We start from the raw sequence: 15,822 nt of genomic DNA on the forward strand, positions 1-15,822 counted from the left end.
AAATGAACTCCCCTCCAAATATTATTATGACTAAACAGCATCTGCACTGACAATGCCACGTAAGGAATAAAAGAGAACAATGAGTCTGGCCTATGACACTTCATCAAGAGTAGAGGGTATTGTGAAAATAATCACTCCTGTTTCACCCCTGTGTCTATGTGTTGCATTTCCATTTGCTTGGATTGTCGTCCAATGAGCACCCAGGATTTTCACAGTTATCGCGACTGATGATCTCAGAGTTTAACCACTCTCCATTGATTGAAGACCATGCCATTTACAGGGAGAGTGAAGGGCAATGGGGTAGATTGCAAGGCTACATTATTAAAAGTGACCTTAACATAAGCCAAAACCTTCAGATGAGGAATGGTGGATGTATAGAATGGCCGTTCAGATAGATAGCTATCATCTGCATGCATTTAGGACTCACGTGTTTTACTAACATGCTGCTTCGTAACGTAAACCAAACCCTATTTTATTATGGGGTCCGCTTTTTCATATTTCCTTTGAGGGAATCAGTTTCAGTTGACTTCAAATCATCAAATTCAAAGCTAACCAAGGCTGTCCTTGGTTCAGCGATATAAATTATATTTGAATCGTCTAAGACACTGCATATTAAAAATATAAGGTTTTGTCTGTTGTTCTTAAGAATTATCACAAACCATCTTGCACTAATATCAGTGATTTGTTTCTACACTGATTTTAGGTTTTGGATATCCTACTGCAATTATGCTCAAAAATGAAGAACAGCCAAGTCTGCTCTAAAATACAATACATCTAGAAGGTTTTGAGAATAGTGCACTAGCCACAAAGCTATGACAGGTCACATACGTATGGATGGGAATAATGAATAAAGCTTCATAATCTTGTCATGACATAGAGACAATAAAGCTTGTCAGAATTAAGGTTACACTTAGCTTACATCTCTTGTGGTTCCATAGAAAGAGGTGTCACTTCTGAAAGTGATGTGTGTGTCAATGGTGAGAAAAGTACACAATTGTCATACTTGAGTGAAAGTAAAGATACCTTCACCCAGTAAAATACTACTTGAGAAGAAGAATAAATGTGATTTAAAGTCTAAAAGTATTTGGTTTTAAATATACTTAAGTATCAAAAGTACAAGTATAAATCATTTCAAATTGCTAATATTAATCAAGCCAGATGTTTGTTACGGTTAGCCACTACAACACGCAGACATAATTTTCAAATTAAGCTTTTGTGTTTAGCGAGTCCTCCAGATCAGAGGCAGTAGGGATGACCGGGGCACGTTCTCTTGATAATTGTGTGAATTGGACCATTTTCCTGTCCTGCTAAGCTTTCAAAATGTAACGAGTACTTTTGGGTTATTTTCTTTAAGAATGTAGTGTAGTTAAAGTAAAAGTTGTCAAAAATATAAATGGCAAAGTAAAGTAAAGATACCCCCCAAAAACTACTTCAAGTATTTTTATTTAAGTACTTCACACCACTGCCCTTAGTCATGAGGTGGACACAGGCAAGTGTGCGGACAATAGGTGAGAATCAGCCTTGGGAACCAAACCATATGTTACTGCAGACAGAGCGGCCATGTGACACTCTCAAATACTCAATGGAGTGTTTGATAGAAACTATCTCCACAGACACCTGCTACCTTGGGCAATACAGAGGGGTGAGGGGGAGAATATAACTGGGAAAATATTGCTTCAGAGGATTTGAGACACTAAAATCCAATTGGAGCAAATTCTCGAGTGGGATTAGACACTTGAAGTAGGGATCATTGTGTGAGAATTCAGGGGAGATGCGATTGATTTGTGATCGGCTCTGTGACCGTTTTTTCCTGCAGTAAGCCTTGTGGACCACCCACTGTCCTCTTAGCTCCAGTAAAAAAATATGAATTTACTGCTGCTAAAAGATTTTACTGCTGCTAACAAAGTTTACTTGCTCATACTGACTCTCATCTGACTGAACATGTGATGTAATACCAGCTGGAACAACCGTTATGACCACATATTTGTAGATATTATGCCCTCAGAGTTTGCGAAGGGGATATCATTGTGGGAAATCAACTCACCCCACTCCCAACCCCCCAACCCCTACCCAGTACACCATTATCCCTGGATGAGCTTAAAGCCACAAACAGATCCCACTACATTTTCAAGAATAAAAGATGAATATGATTAATTGAATGCCTCGCTCTGGATATATTTTTAACTGACTGAGCCTTGAAACAAAATAGACCCAATGTACCTTGGCTGTGCGTGCATTGTGCAGATACTAGGAAGGAGTATTATGTCTTGACACTGGGAGCCGACACAGTGAGACTTAGGGCCCCAGCAGTCTTACTACTACTGCTCTAAGCACAGCCCGACAGGAGAGGCTTAGACCTGCCTGACAAGGCTGACTCCTGAGGCTAACTAACGTGTTGCCAAATAACTAGAGACAGAGGAATACATTACCCATTTACAGGTGTAGGATCTTAATTTGACCACTATCGTGGCAGCAAAAGGAATCCTGCAGCAACATGATTTTAATGTTTAGTCCATAATGTTGCTTGATCGGTGGTCTGGCTATTAGCTGGCCAAAATGTAACTACATTAAAAGTTCAACACTGTTAATATAACCATATGTTAATTAACGCAGGTTTTCAGTGAACTTATGTAAATCACAAAGCTTATCTACATTTCCTGCGGTGCAGGAAATTTCTCAACAACAAAAGAGTGATTAAATTAAGATCCTATACCTGTTTGAAAATTGGCAAATGCACTTTATTTAACCAAATTATACACACAGAAGAAGTAGACATATCAATAGTGGGGGGAAAAGTACCCAATTGTCATAAAAGTATAGATACTTTAATAGAAAGTTACTCAAGTAAAGGGGAAAGTCAGACAGTAAAATACTACTTGAGTAAAAGTCTAAAAGTATTCGGTTAAAAATATACTTAAGTATCAAAAGTAAATGTAATTGCTCAAATATACTTAAGTATCAAAAGAAAAAGTATAAATCACTTAAAATTAATTATATTAAGCAAAGCAGACAACATCATTTTCTTGTTTTTAAAATGTATGGATAGCCAGGGGAACACTCAGACATTATTTACAAAATATGCATTTGTGTTTAGTGAGCCAGGCCAGAGGCAGTAGGGATGACCAGGGATGTTCTCTCGATAAGTGCTTGAATTAGACCATTTTCCTGTCCTGCTAAGCATTCAAAATGTAACGAGTACTTTTTGGTGTCAGGGAAAATGTATGGAGTAAAAAGTAGAATATTTTCTTTAGAAATGTAGTGAACTAAAAGTAAAAGTTGTCAAAAAATGTAATAGTAAAGGAAATTACAGATACCCCCAAGTACTTTAAAGTATTTTTACCTTACACCACTGCATATCAATATGTTTTCATGATGGATGTAATTGATTACTTGTATGTGCATTACTTAAAAACATGTTTATATGTCATAAGCATTGAAAGCAAGTCTAAGAAGTGGTAGATATGTTCTATGTGCGCTATTTCTATGCTTGTTTTTGAATTGTTTACTTTGTACGCCAGCTTCAAACAGCTTAAAATACATTACAGTGCCTTTGGAAAGAATTCAGATCCCTTGACTTTTTCCACATTTTGTTACATTACAACCTTTTTTTAAATGGATTGAATTGTTTTCCCCCTCATCAATCTACACAAAATACCTGTCACGCTGGCATAAAGGGTCAGGAGACAGGCGCAGGAATATGTAATAGGGATTTTTAGTACACCCAAATTACGGCGTGCCGTGTAAATGGCACGGGGACGAAGACCAAACAAACACAATACAAAACACAGGGATGAAACCCAAACAAAAGAGCGAGGAGTACCTTGAATAAATAACACAAGCGCACAATGATTAACACACGGAACGAGACCCATAATCATCTGCGCAATCCACAATGGCACGAAAGCCAAAACACACAGCACAGATACTCACATGACCTTGGTAAACCAAGGACACATTTATACAATTACTAATCACTGGGATTAGGGGCCAGGTGTGTGTAATGAATGTTCCGGAGGGATCTGTGGCAGTATCCCCCGACGTGCTGCACAAGCAGCGCAACAACACCGGCCTCGAGGATGATCACAGAAACGCAGTGTGGGTCGATCAGGACCTGAAGCAGCTGCCGAAGTTGTATTGTCGTCGGACGGGAGAGTTGCCTCTGCCGAAGTTGTGGCGGCGTCGGACGGACCAGTAGCATCGGACAGACCGGTTCTGGCGATGTCGGACGGCCCAGTTGCCTCTGCCGAAGTTGTGGTGGCGTCGGACGGACCAGTAGCATCGGACAGACCGGTCCTGGCGATGTCGGACGGCCCAGTTGCAGCTGCCGAAGTTGTGGTGGCGTCGGACGGACCAGTAGCATCGGACAGACCGGTCCTGGCGATGTCGGACGGCCCAGTTGCAGCTGCCGAAGTTGTGGCGGCGCCGGACGGACCAGTTTCAGCGTCGTCGGACGGGCCATTCCCGCTGTCTCCCTTAATGGTCGATTATTCTGTCACGTAGGTATGAATGATAGGGAGACAAGCGCAGGAATGTGTAATATGGGTTTTTATTTCACCCAAATTACGGCATGCCGTGTAAGGGCACGGGGAAGTAGACCAAACAAACACATAACAAAAACACAGGGCACACTTATACAATTACTAATCACTGGGAATAGGGGCCAGCTGTGCGTAATGAAAGTTCAGGAGGGATCCGTGACAGTACCCTATAATGACATAGCAAAAATAGGCTTTTAGACATTTTTGCAAATTTATAAAAATAAAAAAGGAAATATGACATTTACATAAGTATTCATACCATTTACTCAGTACTTTGTTGAAGCATCTTTTGCACCGATTACAGCCTCATGTGTTCTTGGATATGATGCTACAAGCTTGGCACACATACATTTAGGGAGTTTCTCCCATTCTTCTCTGAAGATCCTCTCAAGCTCTGTCAGGTTGGATGGGTAGCATTGCTGCAAAGCTATTTTCAGTTCTCTCCAGAGAGGTTCGATCAGCTTCAAGTCCGGGCTAAGGCTGGGCCACTCAAGGACATTCAGAGATGTCTCCCGAAGCCACTCCTGCGTTGTCTTGGCTGTGTGCTTAGGGTCGTTGTCTTGTTGGAAGGTAAAACCTTCGCACCAGTCTGAGATATTCAGCGTTCTGGAGCAGGTTTTCATCAAGGGTCTCTCTTTACTTTGATCCCTTCATCTTTCCCTTGATCCTGACTAGTCTCCCAGTCCCTGCTGCTGAAAAACATTTCCACAGAATGATGCTGCCACCACCATGCTTCACCATAGGGATGGTGCCAGGTTTCCTGCAGATGTGACACTTGGCATTCAGGCCAAAGAGTACAATATTGGTTTCATCAGACCAGAGAAACTTGTTTCTCATGGTCAGAGAGTCTTTTTGACAGACACCAAGAGGGGTATCATGTGCCTTTTTCTGAGGTGTGGCTTCCGTCTGACCACTCTACCATAAAGGTATAATTGGTGGAGTGCTGCAGAGATGGTTGTCCTTCTAGAAGTTTCTCCCATCTCCACAGAGGAACTCTAGAGCTCTGTCAGAGTGACCATTGGGTTCTTGGTTACCTCTCTGAACAAGTCCCTTCTCCCCCAATTGCTCAGTTTGGCCAGGTGGACAGCTCTAGGAAGAGTCTTGGTGGTTCCAAACTTCTTCCATTTAAGAATGAAGGCCACTGTGTTCTTGGGGACCTTGAAAGCTGCAGAATACCCTTCCCCAGATCTGTGCCTTGACACAATCCTGTCTCTGAGATCTACGGACAATTCCTTTGACCTAATGGCTTGGTTTTTGTTCTGACATGCACTGTCAACTGCGGGACCTTATGTAGACAGGTGTGAGCCTTCCCAAATCATGTCCAACAATTGAATTTACCACAGGTGGAGTCCAATCAAGTTGTAGAAACATCTCAAGATCAATGGAAACAGAATGCACATGAGCTCTATTCTGAGTCTCATAGCAAAGGGTCTGAATATTTACACAAAGAAGGTATCTTCTTTACATGTTTTATACATTTGCAAACATTTAAAAAAAATCTGTTTTCACTTTGTCATTATGGGTATTGTGTCTAAATTGATGAGGGAAAAATGATTTTAATCAATTTTAGAATAAGGATGTAAACGTAACAAAATGTGACAAAGGTCAAGGGGTCTGAATTCTTTCAGAATGCACTATATACCACAGCATTGTTGAATACTTGTTTCTGATTGTCTAGCATTTTAGAATAGACATTAAAACCAGATACCGGGGCAGTTGGAAAGGATATCGGGACAGTTGGGAAATATATTGTGACACCTTGCAATCATGACGCAACAAGCGTCTACACATGCAGACAATACTTGCTACAAGGGTACAGAAAGCTAAACCAACAAACGCAGATCCAATGAGGAAAAACGTAGCTATCTAGCATTGATTTGTTTTTGCAGAGACTGATGACCTAACGTGGTGTGATGAACATGAATCTATACAGTCCCTACTGTTGCAGTCATGATGCAAATGGCACTATGCTGTCAAATCCTCCCACGTGTGTAGTTTGACTAGCTGTTTTCAGCAACTAATATTTTTGAATTTGGTTGTCATATTGGCAGGTTTGCTAGCAACAAACTATTTAGCTAGCTTCTCGTCTAGTGTTTGATATGCAGTGCGATCTACTTGTAATGAACAGTGTCGAGTGTCCTGATGAGAGGCAAACGTTTCTAGCTATGCCAGGCAAAATCAGGCATTATCATTGTTATGGTTGTATCCAAATGAATGTCAACAGAAAAACAACTACTTTGCTGTTATTTTTTCTACATATTGCACCTTTAATAAATGTAGCCATGTGTCACCTAGAGTAAGTCTTTTATCCACCAGAAGTAAAATCTTCTGACCTGACTTACAGTAGGCTAACTGCTGTGTCAACACACTATCCTCATTTCACTCTTCAACAACAGCTGCACAGATCAAAGGAGGGTAATTGGCTGCCAAATTACTAATGTAAAACATTATGCGATATGCAGACTTCTATGGTCACCATAATTGCACAAGATAACTGTTGATTTCTAAATCATAATGTCTCAATGTTGATGACTCATTTTCATTCAAAAAATCTTCAGTTATTTAAATGCTATTCAACACAGCAGAGTTTAACACGCAACAATCTCAGTGGTAGACTGTTCAAGTGAGATCCCAGTTTGCCTAGCCTACCGCTTTGAGATGTTTTGAGGTCATGGGTAGCCTAATATGGGTTTCGCATTGCAACTACTGTTATAATAGGGAGTAAAAGCAACGGTTTGACATTCCCTGAAATTATCAAGCAAGATTACATCTCGTTCCATCATCCGCTTTCACATTATGATCTGCTGAAGACATTTGTCATTTTCTGGCTTCCTTCTCAGGTTGGCATTTATTGTAATTTATCTTGCCCTGGAGGCAGCTCTGCAGATTGGTCACTAGCTGGCACAGCTACAAAGTCATACAATCGGATTTTAAACCAACCTTAACCACATTACTAACCATTTCAAAATAAATGTTCATGAATGTGTACAATATGGCCAATTTTGACTTTGCAGCTGGCCAATTTAGCAGAAATCGCTCTGTTCTGCATCCAGGGCAAGAGTCATGACAATAAAGGTCAACCTGAGCTTCTGTCCCCTTAATTCTGGTAACAACAAAATTCTGCTGTAAAATATTACTGGGGTGGTTCATAAATCATTTTCACATTACCCTCCCCTTGTGCTGTAAAAAAAAAAAAAAGCCCCCCCCTCATTTAATTAACTCAAATTAAATGTAATGACCACAAATAACAATAACTGTAGTGACTGTGTTTATAAACGTGGAAATGTACTTTTCCACTTCAGTATGCTTTTGTGGCATAGTTGATGACACGCAGGGCTACTGTGCCAATGCACCACACAACCAATAAGCAAAGCATAACTGCATACCAATTACGCATTTCAAGCACTTCAACATCATGGCTGGCGTTTTCAACACCACAATAAAATAGACTATGTCAATCACGACAAACATAAAATACATCCTTCCCTACCTTGTACCCAGTATAGAAGGCCTGGAGAGACAATATCCGAACGTCATTAACGCTTTTTGGTGTTTTGTAACAGATGTCTCTTTCCACTCATCAATCGCCGGTGCACAGTTTGGATGCTGGAATAACACTAAAGTGGACGAACGTGCCCAAGTAGCCTACAGGAGAGTTATGATACGCGAGGAATAGCCGCTCAGATCGGAGAGGATTCAGAACGGGCGTTAAGCTTTGCTGAATAACTGTCAAAGCTATTGTGCATGCTCCTTAATATCGGTATTATTTCCATAAATTAGGCTACCATACACTATTGGAAAATGAAAAATAACTCAGTTAACACTCACTCTATATGTCTACTGCGTTTACCTCTTGCATAACATGAGAACCAGGGCGTATTTAGTAGCCTAGACTATTTTGCCACATCCCGTATTAAAACATGACACTTTGATGGGAAATAAATGTTCATTCTTGCCACATATAGCCTATTCTGTTTCAGCGGGTGTCATTGGACGTAGAGAAACCAACCCAGACATAAAGCATAGCCTACTTCCTCTCGACTATCCCCATCCAAAAATTGCGCTCCTCTACTCACCTTTCACAAGATGCGGGACAGCCGCGCTCAAGCAGAGGACGATGAATACGAGTAACGGTCCCATCCTCTCTCAAATAGCAGGTTTCACTTCCAAGGTTAAGGAATGTGAGTAAATCACGAATCAAAACAACAAAAGTTCTTCCTCTCACTGAGCCGCAGGGCTAGTCTGTGACGGTAGTAGCCTAGTACCTCCTCTTCGACTGGCGGTGGTAAGTCCTCTTATTTTCCGAAGAGAGTCACGGACAGTACCGCACTAGTCTACCTGGAATGCTGAGTGTTGAAACAAGTGGCAGTGCCAAGGGTCCGCTACCTGCCTTACCCTCTCCGCAGTGATGCGCGATGTGATCCGATAGCCAAGATAGATTGTGCGTGCGTGCAGGTCCCGGTAGACGGTTTCACTCTAAGTGCGCGTGAGTGTCAGAGACTGTGTGTGCGAATGTGTGAAAATACTGGCGGATGAGGAGCGCAGTACACGGTCGGTCACAGCAATCCGACTGGGGCGCTGTCTCACTGATAGAGACAAACCTCAGCTCCTCCCAACACGTGCTGATACTGCTAGGCTAATGGCTACAAAGCACCGCCAAATTCAGAAGGGTGGGATGTAGATTATATTATCAGCCACTCTTCTCCCTCTTCTCGTTTCTTCCACCAGACCCCTGGGAGAACTGGCAATGCTCACTGTTACAAAACAGGTCCCTTCATTTAGCTGCTCCCAGCTCCAATTTTAGGCTAATGTCTTCTGGAAAGCAGTTCAGTTCAAGATCTCAGCTGACATGCATCTCTGTCCAGGTTCCTATTAGAGGGTTGGTTCTGAATTTATATGCTTACGCCAGGGGGTCTCCTCACTTGAATATGCAGACTTTCTTATTCATCCAAATGATTTCATGAGCTTTCCTCCCATCAGAAGCGTCTTCTCTGATATAAGAAGTTACACTTCATGAAATCATATGCCTATGGGCAGATATATCATTTGCATTACATTTGAGTCATTTAGCAGATACTCTGATCCAGAGTGCATCCATCTTAAAATGGCTAGGTGAGACAACCACAATCACAGTCATAGTAGGCTTTTTTCCTGTTTAAAAGTAGATCTCAGCTAAGTCAGTGCTGGCAAGAAAAGACACAAGCGAGTGTTAGTGCAAACAAAGCAAGGCTGTTAGTGTTTTTTTTCTTCAAAGACACTTTTTCAAGACCTGGGGTTTCAGACGTTTCCGGGAGATGGGCAGGAACTCAGCAGTCCTGACTTTGGGAGGGCTAAACGAGGTGGCAGAACGGTGTGCTGTGGTTGGGGTGTAGGGTTTGAGTTCATTTGAGTGTTTTCTAATTAATCTCTCTGTGTTACTGTACACTGAGTATACCAAACATTACTGTAGGAACACCTTCCTAATATTGAGATGAACGCATTCCACAGGGATGTTGGCCTATGTTAACTCCAATGCTTCCCACAGTTGTGTCAAGTTTTCTGGATGTCCTTTGGGTGGTGGACCATTCTTGATACACATGAGAAACTGTTGAGTGTGAAAAACCCAGCAGCTTTGCAGTTCTTCAAACCGATGCGCCTGTCACCTACTACCATACCCTGTTCAAAGGCACTTAAATATTTAATCTTGCCCATTCACTCTTTGAATCCCACAGATACACAATATATGTCTTAATTGTCTCAAGGCTTAAAAATCCTTCTTTAACCTGTCTCCCCCCCTTCATCTACACTGATTGAAGTGGATTTAACAAGTGACATGAATAAGGGATCATAGCCTTCACCTGAATTCAACAGATGTCAGGGAAAATGCAGGTGTCCTTAATGTTTTGTATACTCAGTGCATATTTACTTTACTATAATATATATATATATATATATATATATATATATATATATATATATATATATTTACACACACACACTCAGTTGAAGTCAGAGGTTTGAATTCACCTTAGCCAAATACATTTAAACTTAGTTTTTCGCAATTCCTGACATTTAATCCTAGTAAAAATGTCCTGTCTTAGGTCAGTTAGGATCACCACTTTATTTTAAGAATGTGAAATGTCAGAATAATAGTAGAGAGAATAATTTATTTCAGCTTTGATTTCTTTCATCACATCCCCAGTGGGTCAGAAGTTTACATACACTCAATTCATATTTGGGAGTATTGCCTTTAAATTGATTAACTTGGGTCAAACACTTCGGGTAGCCGTCCACAAGCTTCTTACAATAAGTTTGGTGAATTTGGACCAATTTCTCCTGACAGTAACTGGAGTCGGGTTTGTAGGCCTCCTTGCTCGCACACACTTTTTCAGTTCTGCCCACAAATTTTCTATAGGATTGAGGTCAGGGCTTGGTGATGGCCACTCCAATACCTTGACTTTGTTGTCCTTAAGCCATTTTGCCACAACTTTGGAAGTATGCTTGGGGTCATTGTCCATTTGGAAGACCCATTTGCAACCAAGCTTTAACTTCCAGACTGATGTCTTGAGATGCTGCTTCAATACATCCACGTAATTTTCCTTCCTCATAATTTTCCTTCCTTTTGTGAAGTGCACCAGTCCCTCCTGCAGCAAAGCACCCCCACAACATGATGCTGCCACCCCCGTGCTTCGCGGTTGGTTGGGATGGTGGTCTTCGGTTTGCAAGCCTCCCCCTTTTTCCTCCAAACATAACGATGGACATTATGGCCAAACAGTTCTATTTTTGTTTCATCAGGCCAGAGGACATTTCTCCAAAAAGTACGATCTTTCTCCACATGTGCAGTTGGCTTTTTTTATGGCGGTTTTGGAACAGTTTGTTAACAAGAAATTTGTGGAGTGGTTGAAAAACGAGTTTTAATGACTCTAACCTAAATGTATGTAAACTTTTGACTTCAACTGTATATACTATATATTTACTTTGCAGGATTTATGTATTCATCTGTTCCAGTTATTCAGGGAGTTACATTGAGAAGAATACGGTAGAAATAAAGCATTATACTCAGGACCTTCAGATAGGACATGCCTTGTACTTTGCAGCATGTCAGTGTTTCTCATGTCTAGCCAAAACAGGAATGACCAGGTCCAATTAGGAAGCAGGATACTTCCAACCATGGAACATACCATTTTGTAACGAATGATGCTGGGGAAGAGAAGCAGGTACCGGGAGTGAACATTTAATTACCAATGGACATAGGACAGGACAGTGTCTGGACAGGAACACACAACAACATTAATGCTGACACAGGGATCAAAAAAAAAAGAAACAGACAGATATAGGAGGAGCAATGAACATTGTGATGGAGTCCAGGTGGGTCCAATGAAGCGCAGGTGCGCGAAACGATGGTGACAGGTGTGCGTAATGATAGGCAGTCTGGCACCCTCAAGTGCCAGAGAGGGAGAGCAGGAGCAAGCATTACACATTTAAAACCAATTGCAATTGATCATGTGATAGGCATGGCGTGAAAAACAATGCAAAACATTTAACATAAATACTATTCACATTTCATAATAAACAGCACTTCAGCGAGTGCCAGGTAACCAAAAATAACCAAGTTTACAAAAATAATAATTTTTTCCCTGCCATAATCAGCGATTTTCATGAACCTCAAAGAGGCTATAAACATGGTGCTCTTAGACTCACCAGTGTTTGGCACTCAGTCGAACCTCCAACCACCTAGAGGACAGATAATCTCTTCAATAACGAGGCAAAATGTTTACGAGATAAATACTTTACATTGCATGATTTTACCTTTGTGAGTCAATTTTCTTCATGTTCACTATCTTCATGTTCACTATGTGTATTAGTAACTATGTATCACAAAATACCTGATTAAAAAGAGTCACTAAATAGTTACCTTTTTTGCACTCTATTCAGACCCCTTGACTTTTCCAAATGTTTTTTTACGTTACAGCCTTATTTTAAAATGTATTGAATTGTTTTCCCCCTCCTCAACCTACACACAATACCCCATAATGACAAAGCAAAAACAAAGTTTTTAGATATTTTTGCAAATGTATTAAAAATTAAAAATGGAAATATTATATTTACATAAGAACTTATACCATTTACTCAGTACTTTGTTGAGGCACCTTTGGCAGAGATTGCAGCCTCGTGTTCTTGGGTATGATGCTACAAGCTTGTCACACCTGTATTTAGGGAGTTTCTCCCATTGTTCTCTGCAGATCCTCTCAAGCTCTGTCAGGTCAAATAAAAAAAAATAAAAAAAAATAAGTGTCACATACACATGGTTAGCAGATGTTAATGCGAGTGTAGCGAAATGCTTGTGCTTCTAGTTCCGACAATGCAGTAATAACCAACGAGTAATCTAGCTAACAATTCCAAAACTACTACCTTATACACACAAGTGTAAGGGGATAAAGAATATGTACATAAAGATATATGAATGAGTGATGGTACCGAGCGGCATAGGCAAGATGCAGTAGATGGTATCGAGTACAGTATATACATATGAGATGAGTATGTAAACAAAGTGGCATAGTTTAAAGTGGCTAGTGATACATGTATTACATAAAGATGCAGTAGATGATATAGAGTACAGTATATACGTAGACATATGAGATGAATAATGTAGGGTATGTAAACATTATATTAAGTAGCATTGTTTAAAGTGGCTAGTGATATATTTTACATCAATTCCCATTATTAAAGTGGCTGGAGTTGAGTCAGTGTGTTGGCAGCAGCCACTCAATGTTAGTGGTGGCTGTTTAACAGTCTGATGGCCTTGAGATAGAAGCTGTTTTTCAGTCTCTCGGTCCCAGCTTTGATGCACCTGTACTGACCTCGCCTTCTGGATGATAGCGGGGTGAACAGGCAGTGGCTCGGGTGGTTGTTGTCCTTGATGATCTTTATGGCCTTCCTGTGACATCGGGTGGTGTAGGTGTCCTGGAGGGCAGGTAGTTTGCCCCCGGTGATGCGTTGTGCAGACCTCACTACCCTCTGGAGAGCCTTGCGGTTGTGGGCGGAGCAGTTGCCGTACCAGGCGGTGATACAGCCCGACAGGATGCTCTCGATTGTGCATCTGTAGAAGTTTGTGAGTGCTTTTGGTGACAAGCCGAATTTCTTCAGCCTCCTGAGGTTGAAGAGGCGCTGCTGCGCCTTCTTCACGATGCTGTCTGTGTGGGTGGACCAATTCAGTTTGTCTGTGATGTGTACGCCGAGGAACTTAAAAATTACTACCCTCTCCACTACTGTTCCATCGATGTGGATAGGGGGGTGTTCCCTCTGCTGTTTCCTGAAGTCCACAATCATCTCCTTAGTTTTGTTGACGTTGAGTGTGAGGTTATTTTCCTGATGGGAGCATTGCTGCAAAGCTATTTTCAGGTCTCTCCAGTAATGGTCGATCGTGTTCAAGTATACAGTGCCTTGCGAAAGTATTCGGCCCCCTTGAACTTTGCGACCTTTTGCCACATTTCAGGCTTCAAACATAAAGATATAAAACTGTATTTTTTTGTGAAGAATCAACAACAAGTGGGACACAATCATGAAGTGGAACGACATTTATTGGATATTTCAAACTTTTTTAACAAATCAAAAACTGAAAACTTGGGCGTGCAAAATTATTCAGCCCCCTTAAGTTAATACTTTGTAGCGCAACCTTTTGCTGTGATTACAGCTGTAAGTCGCTTGGGGTGTGTCTCTATCAGTTTTGCACATCGAGAGACTGACATTTTTTCCCATTCCTCCTTGCAAAACAGCTCGAGCTCAGTGAGGTTGGATGGAGAGCATTTGTGAACAGCAGTTTTCAGTTCTTTCCACAGATTCTCGATTGGATTCAGGTCTGGACTTTGACTTGGCCATTCTAACACCTGGATATGTTTATTTTTGAACCATTCCATTGTAGATTTTGCTTTATGTTTTGGATCATTGTCTTGTTGGAAGACAAATCTCCGTCCCAGTCTCAGGTCTTTTGCAGACTCCATCAGGTTTTCTTCCAGAATGGTCCTGTATTTGGCTCCATCCATCTTCCCATCAATTTTAACCATCTTCCCTGTCCCTGCTGAAGAAAAGCAGGCCCAAACCATGATGCTACCACCACCATGTTTGACAGTGGGGATGGTGTGTTCAGGGTGATGAGCTGTGTTGCTTTTACGCCAAACATAATGTTTTGCAGTGTTGCCAAAAAGTTCAATTTTGGTTTCATCTGACCAGAGCACCTTCTTCCACATGTTTGGTGTGTCTCCCAGGTGGCTTGTGGCAAACTTTAAACAACACTTTTTATGGATATCTTTAAGAAATGGCTTTCTTCTTGCCACTCTTCCATAAAGGCCAGATTTGTGCAATATACGACTGATTGTTGTCCTATGGACAGAGTCTCCCACCTCAGCTGTAGATCTCTGCAGTTCATCCAGAGTGATCATGGGCCTCTTGGCTGCATCTCTGATCAGTCTTCTCCTTGTATGAGCTGAAAGTTTAGAGGGACGGCCAGGTCTTGGTAGATTTGCAGTGGTCTGATACTCCTTCCATTTCAATATTATCGCTTGCACAGTGCTCCTTGGGATGTTTAAAGCTTGGGAAATCTTTTTGTATCCAAATCCGGCTTTAAACTTCTTCACAACAGTATCTCGGACCTGCCTGGTGTGTTCCTTGTTCTTCATGATGCTCTCTGCGCTTTTAACGGACCTCTGAGACTATCACAGTGCAGGTGCATTTATACGGAGACTTGATTACACACAGGTGGATTGTATTTATCATCATTAGTCATTTAGGTCAACAGTGGATCATTCGGAGATCCTCACTGAACTTCTGGAGAGAGTTTGCTGCACTGAAAGTAAAGGGGCTGAATAATTTTGCACGCCCAATTTTTCAGTTTTTGATTTGTTAAAAAAGTTTGAAATATCCAATAAATGTCGTTCCACTTCATGATTGTGTCCCACTTGTTGTTGATTCTTCACAAAAAAATACAGTTTTATATCTTTATGTTTGAAGCCTGAAATGTGGCAAAAGGTCGCAAAGTTCAAGGGGGCCGAATACTTTCACAAGGCACTGTATATTTGTGTCATTCTCAAAACTTTTGGCCACGACTGTAGAGTGAGTTTCCTGTAAATAGTATGTTACAGTATATATAATGTCTTTAGCCACGTAAAGACTGATCATCTTTTCTCATAATCTACTAAACCATTATAATTACAACTGTCTATACTTACCCCTTACCATAACTAGATAATATTCTCCTTCTAAATGTGCCATAATTAGTGCTTGGAAAATTACTGCCATAAGAGGAATC

General features: G+C 41.1%; 1 protein-coding gene across 2 annotated transcripts in view; it reads right to left on the minus strand.

Moving 5' to 3' along the window:
• Window positions 1-9,092, minus strand: part of LOC109875909 (EGF-like repeat and discoidin I-like domain-containing protein 3) — a 201,535-nt gene extending 192,443 nt beyond the window's left edge. For both annotated transcript variants that reach the window (XM_020468355.2, XM_020468347.2), the window contains exon 1: window positions 8,615-9,092. In XM_020468355.2, coding sequence (XP_020323944.1) covers window positions 8,615-8,678 — 64 coding nt within the window. In that variant the 5' untranslated portion in view covers window positions 8,679-9,092. The remainder of the gene's footprint in view (window positions 1-8,614) is intronic.
• Window positions 9,093-15,822: the final 6,730 nt, after the last annotated feature.

The sequence above is a fragment of the Oncorhynchus kisutch genome, linkage group LG3 (genome assembly GCF_002021735.2).
Source record: "Oncorhynchus kisutch isolate 150728-3 linkage group LG3, Okis_V2, whole genome shotgun sequence".
NCBI lineage: Eukaryota > Metazoa > Chordata > Actinopteri > Salmoniformes > Salmonidae > Oncorhynchus > Oncorhynchus kisutch.